Below are 11,548 nucleotides of genomic sequence, written 5' to 3' on the forward strand. Positions count from 1 at the left end.
CGCCTCGCAGCAAGGCAGGCCGGGAGCTGTAGTCCTGATCTGCGCAAGCGCGGAGGCCTCCCTCGCGGGGCACGCCGGGAGCTGTAGTCCCGCCTCTGCGGCTGGGCGTGCCGGATGTGCCCCTGTAGTCCCAGGCACGGGACTACAGCTCCCGGCGTGCCCCGCGCCAGGCTGGGCCTGCGCCGTCGGAGTTCCTCGGCCAGGGCCCTTCCCTCATCCGCCATTATCGGCTTGAGAAGTGCTCGGCCCTGCTGGGCCCAGCCTGAGGAGATGTGGTGCTCCGGGGTGGCTGGAGGACGGGGCCTCAAGGATGGCAGCAGCCGGGCCTGGGTTCAAACGGAGGGAGGGAGGGAGGCAGGCAGGCAGGCGTTCGGGTGTTGGCATTAACGTGGTGGTGCTGGGTGAGGCCTAGGAGGAAAGGCTTGCTGTAGGGAGCAATCATAGAATAGAATAGAATAGAATAATAGAGTATTTCTGCTGGAAGGGACGTACAACGATCACCTAGTCCAACTGCCTGACCACTTCAGGGCTGACCAAAAGTTAAAGCATGTTATTTAAGGGCATTGTCCAAACGCCTCTTGAACACTGACAGGCTTGCGGCATCAACCACCTCTCTATGAAGCCTGTTCCAGGCTTGAACACCCTTTCGGTAAAGGAATGCTTCCTCGTGTCAAGTCTGAACCTCCCCTGGCGCAGCTTTGAACCGCTCCCAGGTGTCCTGTCCCTGGATGCCAGGGAGAAGAGATCAGCATCTCCTTCTCCACATCCCCTCCTCAGGAAGCTGTAGAGAGTGATGAGGTCACCCCTCAGCCTTCTCTCCAAATGAGACAAACCCAGAGTCCTCAGCCGCTCCTCAAGAGGACATGCCTTCCAGCCCTTTCACCAGCTTTGTTGCCCTCCTCTGGATGCATTCGAGGACCTTCACATCCTTCTTAAATGGTGGGGCCCAGAACTGCACACAGAACTCCAGGTGAGGCCACACCAACACTGAATACAGCGGGACAATCCCCTCTCTTGACCGACTGGTTTTGCTGTGTTTGATGCACCCCAGGATGCGGTTTGCCCTCTGGGCTGCCAGGGCACACTGCTGACTCCTGTTGAGCCTGCTGCCAACCAGCACCTCCAGATCCCTTTCTGCAGGGCTGCTCTCCAGACACTCCTCTCTCAGTTTATGGGATGTCCTTGGAAACCTGTTAGCGGGTCCAGAGGAGGCCACAGCAATGGTCAGAGGGCTGGAACACCTCTCCTGTGAGGACAGGCTGAGAGAGCTGGGGTTCTTCAGCCTGGAGAAGAGAAGGCTCCGGGGAGACCTTGTTGCGGCCTTTCAATACTTAAAGGGGGCTTATAAGAAAGATGGAGAGAGACTTTTTAACAGGGGCCCATAGTGACAGGACAAGGGGCAATGGTTTTAGACTGAAAGAGAGTAGATTTAGATTAGATATTAGGAAGCTGAGGGCGGAAACACTGGAAGAGGTTGCCCAGAGAGGTGGTGGATGCCCCCTCCCTGGAAACATTCCAGGTCAGGTTGGACGGGGCTCTGAGCGACCTGATCTGGTGGAAGGTGTCCCTGCCCACGGCAGGGGGGTTGGACTAGATGACATTCCAGCCCAAACCATTCTATGATGGTTCTATGAAACCCTCCAGGTGAAATTTCTTGCGCAACTGAGGGAGCATGAAGTCGTCAGTTCTGCTTAAAAGCAAAAATATTTTTATTGTTTAATCAATATCCTGTTATTTGCTTTATATATAGACAAGTGGTGAAGGGTCTAGAGGACAAATCCTATGAGGAGCGGCTGAGGGAACTGGGACTGTTTAGCCTGGAGAAGAGGAGGCTGAGGGGAGACCTCATCGCTCTCTACAACCACCTGAAAGGAGGTTGTAGCGAGGTGGGGGTCGGTCTCTTCTCCCAAGTAACAAGCGATAGGACAAGAGGAAACAGCCTCAAGTTGTGCCAGGGGAGGTTTAGGTTGGATATTGGGAAAAATTTCTTCACCGCAAGGCTTGTCAAGCACTGGAACACGCTGCCCAGGGAAGTGGTGGAGTCCCCATCCCTGGGGGTCTTTAAAAGATGTGTGGACATGGCGCTTAGGGACATGGTTTAGTGGTGGACTTGGCAGTGTTAGGCTTATGTTGGACTCGATGATCTTAAAGGCCTTTTCCAACCTAAATGATTCTATGATTCTAAATGATTCTGTGATTCTAAACCAAGGTGGGCAATCGGTTGAAGGACAGCAAATTCCGCAGGCGGAGCTCGTCGCTGGAAGAGCTGTGCTCTAGTGAAGCCGAGGTCTCTGGCAGGTAGTAAGCAGATTATGCAGCGCAGAGATAACACAGGGGAATGGGAGAAGCTGCAGATGAAAACTGGATGAGTCCAGTGATCCTTTGGGGGACTGTGATTCCCCAGATGCGTTTAAGCCTACCTGCAGGCTTCATGAAGAAGGAAAATTTGAAAGATAGATGAAAAAATTAGTGTGGAGTAGTTTTTGTCTCCAACTTGGTTTTCATATTCAAAAACATTTTAAATAAATTATCCTAAAATCTCTCTTGGCTGATTAGTATCTGGTATTAAACCTTAATGCTGGAGACTCAGCTTTTCTGTGTTCCTGAAAAGCATTCAGATAATTATGAACGTGATCAAAAATGGTTTGATCAAAATTTCCATATTTTTAGGTGAAGAGGCTTGTACCATCAAAATGAGATAGTGGAGGGGAGGCCTGTGGAAGAAAAAAACCTACAGTGCCCATAAAGGAAGAAAGCTGAAAGGGAGATCGATGGATGACAATCTCCCCTTTCCCCAGGGCGTCACCTCCAAGGGTCCATCACTTTGATGGCACAAGACATTTCCTATAATAAAATCACGAGGAATCTGCTAACGGCAGCAGTGCGCGAGCTGCAGCGTCCTTTCTGCTGAGGTGGATCTGAGAGCAGCAGTGGTTCCAGGGAGCTGGGTGGCTCCGAGGAATTCATTGTTTTCCCTTCCAGGCTTCTGTGTCCAAACTGCTTCCAGGTCGGAAGGACCGGCTGGTTTGTGGGGCGGGGGGTGGGCCGGGCCTCCTGGCTCCAGCCCCGGTTGAAATCCCGGTTCAGGACAGCGACCAGGAGTCCCAGAATCGGGGCATGGGGCCTGAGGTGGTGATTCTCTCAGCTGCCTCCTTCAATCCTGATCTGCATTCTTCATCACTGTTTTCAGCTTATCGTTAGACTGCAGCAATGCAGATTGATGATATGTGTGATAGGAGAGCTTCAGGCTCCAGGCAGTGTAATTGTAATATTAGCATTAGCAGGAGGCATTGCAAACATAACATTTATTTTCTGTGTACAGCTGTCTTGCAGAACTCAAGAGCAGAACTCGTCCTGCGATCACAGGGAGCGAAGTCTTTAATGACCTGCAAATAGCACCAAGAGAGCTGAAAAGTGGGGCTGCCAAAGCGGAGCTCTCGCATGCACAGCAGAATTTAAAAATAGGCTGCTGCTGGCATTCTGGCTTACCCGTCGTTCCTGGAAGCCCACGGGGAGGACGGCTCTCCAGCACAGCAGAGACGCAGTCCCCTGACGTAACTTGCCTCAGCATCTACGCCGCAGAGCAGAAAGTTGCGGATTCAGTCATTTTACACCGGAGTGTCCCTGATCGTTGTCTGCATCTTTCCCAGCTGCATGTCTATGCTGGGTGCTGACTCCTCTCCCCGGCGCAGCGAGGCTGCGGGGGCACCGGGCAGACGCCCTCTCGCCCGTGGTGCTGCCATCCCGGTGGGACCGAGGAGTCTCTTTAGCTTAGCATCATCAGCACCTTCAGCGGGGCTCAGCGCGTGTGGGAGTGGAGACATAGGAGAGATGAACGCCTCTGCAGATGAAACTGCTCCTCAGAAGCTCCCGCCAACAGCGAGAGGTGTCAGCCCCAGTCAAAGACGTGGAGACGTGTTATGGGGAAAGCAGTTGGGCCAGAAAAAAGAGCTCGGAGGTGGGAGCGTGGGGAGTTGGGGATGCTGAGCTGCAGCATCTCCAGGCGAGGATGAGCTCTGCGTTTACAAAGGACTGCAGAAAACCAGGCCATGAAACACCCCGTCCCCATCACAAGCGAGGGGTCTGCGACAAGACCCTGAGAAGCCCCCCCTGCACACTGCAGCCCCGTGGCACAGCACTGTCCCTTGCAGGGAGTGGCCAAGGACAGCCCCCAGCCCCGCCTGCTGAGGGGCTGGAGGAGATGAGCAGCCACCGGCCGAGCCAGGGGGCCTGGCGGCAGAGGTGGGCAGCACCCATGGGTGCAGAGGCTGCTGGGGAGCAAGTCGTGCTGCTCGATCTGCCTGGGGCACGTGGGCTGATGGGTGGGCAGGGAGGACCCCCTGTCCGGAGGTGCCATGGGGGTGGTGGGTGCGCTGCTTTCTCTCAGAGCACTGAGCCATGAGTGTGGTGCAGGGGGCAGAGGCGAGAAGCTGGTGGGGAAGAGCTGCCCCTTCCCTGGGTTGCTGAGGCTGATGCAGAAAGTGCTGGGCAAAGCCCAGGTCCGCACCTGGGGGGCGTCCCATGGAGACTCGGGAGAAACAAGGGGTGAGGCTGGGGCCGGGTGGCTGCAGAGGGGACCTCGGTGCTGGCCAGAGACTGGCCCATAAGGAGGGAGAAAGCCGGGCACGGAGATGGTCGGAGAGGGAGGATGGCCTAGGTATCACTACCCAAATTATAAAAACTGTTCCCTGATTTTCTGTTCCCTGATTTGTTTCAGAGCTGCTGCTCACACCAGCCTCTGCGCAGTAACTGGCACTTGGGCGAAGCAGCACTGCAGACCTGCCCGGTCACGGTTGCTGCGGTCATCAAAGCGGCCCTGGACTTCCAGCGGCCACAGAGCCTGTCTGTCCACAGTCACTGATGACCACAGCCGACAACTGGTGTCACTGCTCCTGTGACAGAAAAGGGGCAGAGAGAAGTTAGTACAGACATAAGGGAGGACGAGGATGGGGACATGCGCTTGCACCAGGGGGAAGTAGGACCCATGTTATTCTGAGCTGAATAAATCAGTAAAGAAAAGGCAAAGCTTTGAGAACAGCAGAGCACCCGCTGAGAAAGACAAGAAAAAACACAGCGAAGAATCAAAATTTATTATTGCCTGCTAGTAAATTATTTAAATAAGCTGCCGTTGGCAGAGGGTGATGACCACAGGTTCTTCTCTGGGACACAAAAGCCCTGGATGCCAGAGCTTGCAGAGGCGTTTCTGACAAATCATCTTGGGGAGATGCAGACTCACCGAACCAGAGCAGGGCCCTTTTGACAAGCTCCCAGTGAGAGCAGCGGGCTCCTGAGGAGCCCATCTCGCCTCCCCGCCAGCATGGGGCTGGCAGAGCCCTCCCGCAGCTCCCACCTCCAGGGCTGGCTCTCCCTGGGGCGGAGAAAAAAACCCAGCTCCAGCCAGAGGCCGCCTCCTTCCCAGGCTCTGCTCCCCAGCTGCCGGCCCCCAGAGACCTCGGGGCACTGGGGGTGCTGGGCACCACACCCCCGGGTTGGGTTTTGTGGCAGCTGAACAATATTAACTTTCCTCATGGAAAGGAAAATCTGCCCGTCGGTCAGCTGTGCTGGCGATCTCGCCTCTCGTTGGGTTTTGTTGACCAGGCTCTGGAGGACTGGCGTAGCTGGTGGTGCTGTTGGGGCTTTACTAACCATTGCATGGGACAAGGAACTGAGATTTTCTCGCTCCTTGGCTATGGAATACCAGCAGCAGAAAACCAAGCGGGGATCTTTTCCTCTTGTGTAATAACCTTAAAATGCCACCTGTGGTTCCTGTCCTGCAACCAGCTGGGTGAGGGCGGACACCTACTCGAGCGATTTCTCGAGTCGAAGCCTGAGGCCAGACACGCAACACAATGCAAAGCTTAAATGTGGTCTGAAGAGAAAAAGAGAATAACAAATACTGATTAAAAAATCTCATAATCTTGTAGTTCCATTTAATACTTTAAATTAAAATTAAGCCCTTTACTTAGAGATTCTATGGCATAGTTCTTACAAAGTTTTTAGACAAACAGCTGGCAAGACTTTGTGTGGGGCTGTGTGTAGGGGTCACCCAGGAAGAGGCAATGTGTTGAGCAGCAGCTGTTGGAAAAGTGGACGTACGGAGAGGGAGAGTGACGCAGAGTGAGTCAAGCCCCGGTACACGATGTTTGGAAGAGTCTCTGGGACCTGGAAGGTGGGAAGAAACCACTTAAGCTTGATGTACACATCAGGGAGAGTAAAAGGAAGGATTTTAGCAATGATGATTCAGTGAAAGGCACAGGTAAAGGACGCAGTTTTGGAGACCTGCTGGGGGTAAGGCAAAGCAAGTGTCCAAGACTGGAGAAGAGGCTGCTGCAAAAATGGAAGAGAAGATCCCAGGGATGTAGGAGTGCTGGATGCAAGGATGCAAAAGAAGCAGCAGATTTAAAAAATACATATACTGTCTAGGAAGCAGAAACAGGATTTATAACTTCCAGGATGTAGAAAATAAGCCATGTCTGAACAAAATCATTTGAGTGGTTATGACTGTTCAAATTTAATGCATTTAATCCAGTGGTTAATCACCCTCACCGATAAAATTTTGTGTCTAATTTTCCATGTGGATTTGTCTGGCTTCAGCTTCCAGAGATTGAGTCTTTTTATATCTTTCCTGGCTCGATTAAAGAGCCATTTAATATTTCCCTGTGAAAGTACTTCTACAGTGTAATCAAGTCACCCCTCAATCTTCTTTTGGATAAGCTGAACAGATTGTGCTCTTTAAATCTTCTGCTGTAAGGCACTCACTCTAGCCCTCAAATCATTCTGCGTGGGTCTTTTCAGCATCTCTTTGATTTTTCAATATTCTTCTAAAATATTGTTAATATAAAGCGATGCCCAGTTCTAGAGTGCTGCTGCTCCAGCGAGGTACGGAGGCAAGGTGACCCCCTCCCCTGCCCGGGGCTCCCTGTGCCCCTCAGGGGATCAGCCCGTTCCACTCTGCGCCAGGCTGGGAGCTCGCCTCTGCCGGCCGGCCCTTGCAGCATGTTTGTGCCACTTGTCTGAATATGTGCGATGGAAATGGAAGACGGGCCAAAACCGCTTGCTGTTGCGTTGCTTGTGTCTTCGGCCAGGCTTGGGGTAGGGCAGGGTGACAGCGCAGAGCCCGGCAGCATCTCCAGCACAGCGCCAGAGCAAGGCATTGCGGCTCCACGAGCCGGCTGCCCACGGGCGCTGGCCCCTCACCTCGTGGTGCGGTGCTGTGCGCCAGCGCCGCTGCACGAGCAGGGGCCTCCCTCTCCCCTTTCTGCTTCTGAGCCCATCCTGCCCACCGCACTGCCTCTGCTCCCGTTACAGAGTCCGACGGGATGGATGGGGGAGAGCTGCTCGCAGGCTGCAGGGCATCACCCGGGCGGGCAGGCGGCAGGTCCCAGCACCCGGTGCTGCTCTGGGTGCCACATGTTTGGGGGAGGTCAGCCCAGAGACAGAAACCTGCCCCTTTCCCCTCTGGAGCAGGCCTGCCCACGGGAGCAAGGTGGTCTCTGGGGTCAGCAGGGGTGGATGGCACCGCAGAGGGTGCAGTGACCTGCCGCACCTCGGGCAGCCGGCACCCCAAAGGGTGCCATGACCCCCTCCTGCAGCTCTGCCCTCTCCCAGCGCTGGGGAATGTGCTGAAGAGCCCAGACCTGTGTGGGGCTGCACCGGTGATCTCCATGGCCAGAGCAGACATCTGCGCCCACCTTACACATCCAGTCTTCTAGGAAACCAGCCGCCTACCCCATGGCCGTCCTGCTTGTCCCACGGCTGCCTGCTTTCCTTAAAGCCCTTTGGGAATCAAAACAGACTTCACTCTTCAGCCGTCTTACCCGCGTGTAGTCTCTCTGTTACCTCTTTGGGGCTCTCTCCAAGGTCAGGACTTATCTGCACAACAGCCATCCCCGTCATCTCCCAGTGGATCATATCTGCGCAGCTTGCAGTAGCTGTACTTGGCACAGCTCCTCGTTTGCTCCTTGCAGCTGCTGGACTGGACCTGTAAGGCCTGGATTTCCCAAGAGGTCCCTTGAGCCCTTTATGGATGGTGTCACTCTTGGGACCCTCCACCACCCAGGTATCCACCAGGTGTCAAGGCAGCTGCCAGCAAAAGATCTCAGTAACTCAGGCTGTGCATCCTGGGGTCCCCGCGGCCGTCCCATCAGCTCTGCTCCTCTGGTGTCCTCTGCAGCCGCTGCCTTTCCAAACAGATCCTGTGCTGTGCCCCTGCAAAGGGGGGTCCCTGCAGGGTAACCCCCTCTGACTTCTTCTCAGTGAATACCAATGCAAAAAACAGACTTAGCTCCTCTGCGGCAGCCCTGTCCTCTCGGTTTACCTTTCGTGCCCAGGCATCCGTTGGCCCTGCAGGCGTCTGGAAAGTGTCCTGCTCCTGATGCGTCTGAACAAAGATTTATTCTTGGCTCTAATCTCTTTGTTAGTTGGTCCTCAGAGCGGTCTTGCTGCCTTGTTGTGTTTATGCATTTAATCTGCCAGGGTTTATGGTCCCCTCCATTTCCTCCTTTACTCACAATTTCACCTTTCCAAAGGTTGCCTCAGTGTTTCTACCTGTGTCCCCCACCCTGCTGCTGGGCAGTGCCAGCTCCCTCCCTCCTCATCAGCCATCCCTGTGTCCTTGCTGGGGCTCGCTGGGGCTCGCTGGCCCCGTGCCCTTGGGGCGGTACCTCCACGGTGCCGGAAAGGGTTTAGTTCGCCTCGCTGCCATTTTTATCTTCTTTTTAACAACCGTGCGTGTGCTTGTACAGTTCACCTCCCGTGGACCGGCAGTCTGTAACCGAAGAGAGGGGTCACAGAGGGATCCTGACCCCACGGGAGAGGGTCTAGCCGTGGGGCACTGGTGGGACTGGGGCACTCTGCCTCGTGGCCGGCCGTGCACCTCAGGGTGTCCCCCTGCCCTCCCTGCAGAGGCAGGACCTGTCCAACCACCCGCACCTCAGCCAAGGAGAAAATACTGGGGTGTTGCACACCTTGGTTTGCGACCAGACGCCTGCAGGAGCAGGACATGTGCCAGCTGGTCACTGGATACCCATGGGGTGTCTTGAAATGGCCGATCGCTTAGAGGTAAGTCACAGTAAGAGACGCAGACAACAAAGGGAAAGCAAACCATGGTTCACCACTTCTCTAAAACAAGACCCAAGCCTGCATCTGCTCACCCGCAGCCATGCTGCCCGGGCGCAGGGAGCCGTTCCCAGCACAGCCCTGCGTGGGGAGCGGGGTGGGAGCGCGCCGCTGGCTCCAGGCACCCCCTTGCCAGGCTCAGGGGGCTCCTTCGCCCCGCACCCCTCCAGCCTCGGCTTCTCACCGGGTCGGGGCTTGTCCTCAGCACTCTGCAAATACCACTGTGGCCTTGTCAGGCCAGCGGCCATCTCCCGTGCTTAGATAAACCATTAGCAAATCGTTAGCACAGCAACGGTAAATGCTCTATGCAGGTCTTGGTGTGTGTGAAACACATATACTGAACTATGTATTTTGGATTTGCAATGTGCTTGCTGCCTGGCAGGCATACTTCGCACAAATATGGATGGGATTAATACGTGCAGTTACCTCCTAGCTCCAGAGTAAGATTAAAGAGCTGCAGCTATTCTGAGGAAAAAGCTCTTGGCCTGCCAGCGGCCATCTCCCGTGCTTAGATAAACCATTAGCAAATCGTTAGCACAGCAACGGTAAATGCTCTATGCAGGTCTTGGTGTGAAACAGCTTCATATACTGAACTATGTATTTTGGATTTGCAATGTGCTTGCTGCCTGGCAGCCATACTTCGCACAAATATGGATGGGATTAATACGTGCAGTTACCTCCTAGCTCCAGAGTAAGATTAAAGAGCTGCAGCTATTCTGAGGAAAAAGCTCTTGGCCTGATCCCCAGCCCGAAGAGGACAGTTATGTGACTTGAAGGTGACATCTCTTCATTAAACACCTCCCTCCCCACCAAGCTACTGCCACTAACTGCCTGCTTTGTGGCAGGAGCCACAGCAGGGGAAAGTCCTGACAGGTTTGGGAAAAGGAGCCGCTAACCTTACAGGGTGTGTGGGGAGGACAGGGCAGCCTGAGCCCTCCCAGAGCTGTGGCGATGGGGAGAGGATGAGGTTTCCTGCTTCCCCTTTGGTTCCTGGAAAGGCGAGAGGTGTCTCCCAGCTGTGCCCTGCGCAAGCCAGCTCTCCCGGACAGAGACATCCCCGCAGAAATGAAGCGCCAGTTTTTAATAGCAAGTGTGATTAAGCATCTCAGGGTCCCAAGTGCACCAAGAAGCCTTAAAGCCCTGATGAGCCCACCGGGGACCCACACCCGCTGCCCGTGGGGCCCGGACACCCATTTAAGCTCAGCCCTGGGCCTTAGCCCTCGCCTCAGCTCTGTTGTGGGGGTGCTGCTCTCCAGCCCTGCATCCTGGGTGGACCTTGAGGGTCTGTTGCCGGTGGCTTCTCTCCAGCCCTGCCTCCTTTTGCTCCGGCCTGGACCCCTGGAAGGGCCCCGCACCGCTCCATCCCCTCGCCCATCCCCTCCTGCCTGTTGCTGGGGGCTGTTACCTGCAGCAGGCTCGGGGCTGGAAAAGGGCTCTGCTGTGCCTGCTGGGCGGGGAGCAGATGACTGCCTTCTGCTTCACCCCCCAGGCTGCCAGGGCTGCCTCCCAGCATGCCAGATCTGGCAGATTCCCCGCTGCCAGCCGGGTTCGGAACAGAGCAGCGGGTCCCCTGCTCTGGACCAATGCCCTCTGGGAGCTCTGGGGTGGTGGGGACCCTCCCGCTGCCCCGCACAGGCTGCGGTACCGTCTGGTGTCCATGTAGGGCCCGTGGCCGTGGCCCCACGGCACAGGGGGTGGGTGGGCTGGCTCCCTCCCTGCACGGGGAGCAGCCACGTGGCGAGCCGGGTCCAGCGCTGGCCAAGCTGACGCCGACCCTTTCCTTCTGCTGGGGTGGTTTCCAGCCAGTTTGGTCTGCAGCCGCCGAGGCGCCGGAGCGGCTGGTCTGGGGGTGGGAGCGGAGGGAGGAGGAGGAGGAGGAGGAGGAGGAGGCATGACTCCTCTTGGCAGCGGCAACAGTTTGAGGCACTTGCGAACAGCAGCGTCAGATGGAAGTGCTGCAGATGGAGAGCACCTCTGAGCTGAGAAAGTTGGGGTTCTGAGCACGAAATTCACCCTAAAAAACTGTTTCCATTTCCCCGTGGCCACTGTCCGCAGAAAGCATCCATCTGACCATCCTGGAGCGCATTTTTATTCCAGAAAGCCCCGGGCTCGTCTCCCCCACGAGCTCTCGCCTTCCTCCCCCACTTCCCGTGTTCTGAAGTCATGCGATGCGGCCTCTCGGTACATTTAAGTCCTCTCATGATTTTTTTCTTCCTTATCTGTGATAAGTACCAGCTCCATCTGTTTGCCTGCAATTAATGTGGGCTCCTCTCTCCCTGATCTCGCTCTGGCTTTGCAGTAACTTTGGGCTCTGATTTTCCAGCACTGGCAGCACTGTGGGAGCCGGTGCTGTGGCTGCCCCGGCTGCATCACGGGACGGTGGCGGGGGGGTCCCGCTCCACAGGGGCTGCCAGTGGCGGGGGCTCCCCCA

General features: G+C 55.6%; 1 protein-coding gene across 1 annotated transcript in view; it reads right to left on the reverse strand.

Annotated features, from left to right (window-relative positions):
* TMUB1 (transmembrane and ubiquitin like domain containing 1) overlaps positions 1-524 on the reverse strand; it is a gene marked incomplete at its 5' end in the record, with an annotated part of 1,838 nt that extends 1,314 nt beyond the window's left edge. The window contains 1 exon segment of the mRNA XM_019471491.1: positions 520-524. Within this exon segment, the coding sequence (XP_019327036.1) occupies positions 520-524 (5 nt within the window).
* Positions 525-11,548: the final 11,024 nt, after the last annotated feature.

The sequence above is a fragment of the Aptenodytes forsteri genome, unplaced genomic scaffold (assembly GCF_000699145.1).
Source record: "Aptenodytes forsteri isolate BGI_AS27 unplaced genomic scaffold, ASM69914v1 Scaffold466, whole genome shotgun sequence".
In the NCBI taxonomy this organism is placed as follows: domain Eukaryota; kingdom Metazoa; phylum Chordata; class Aves; order Sphenisciformes; family Spheniscidae; genus Aptenodytes; species Aptenodytes forsteri.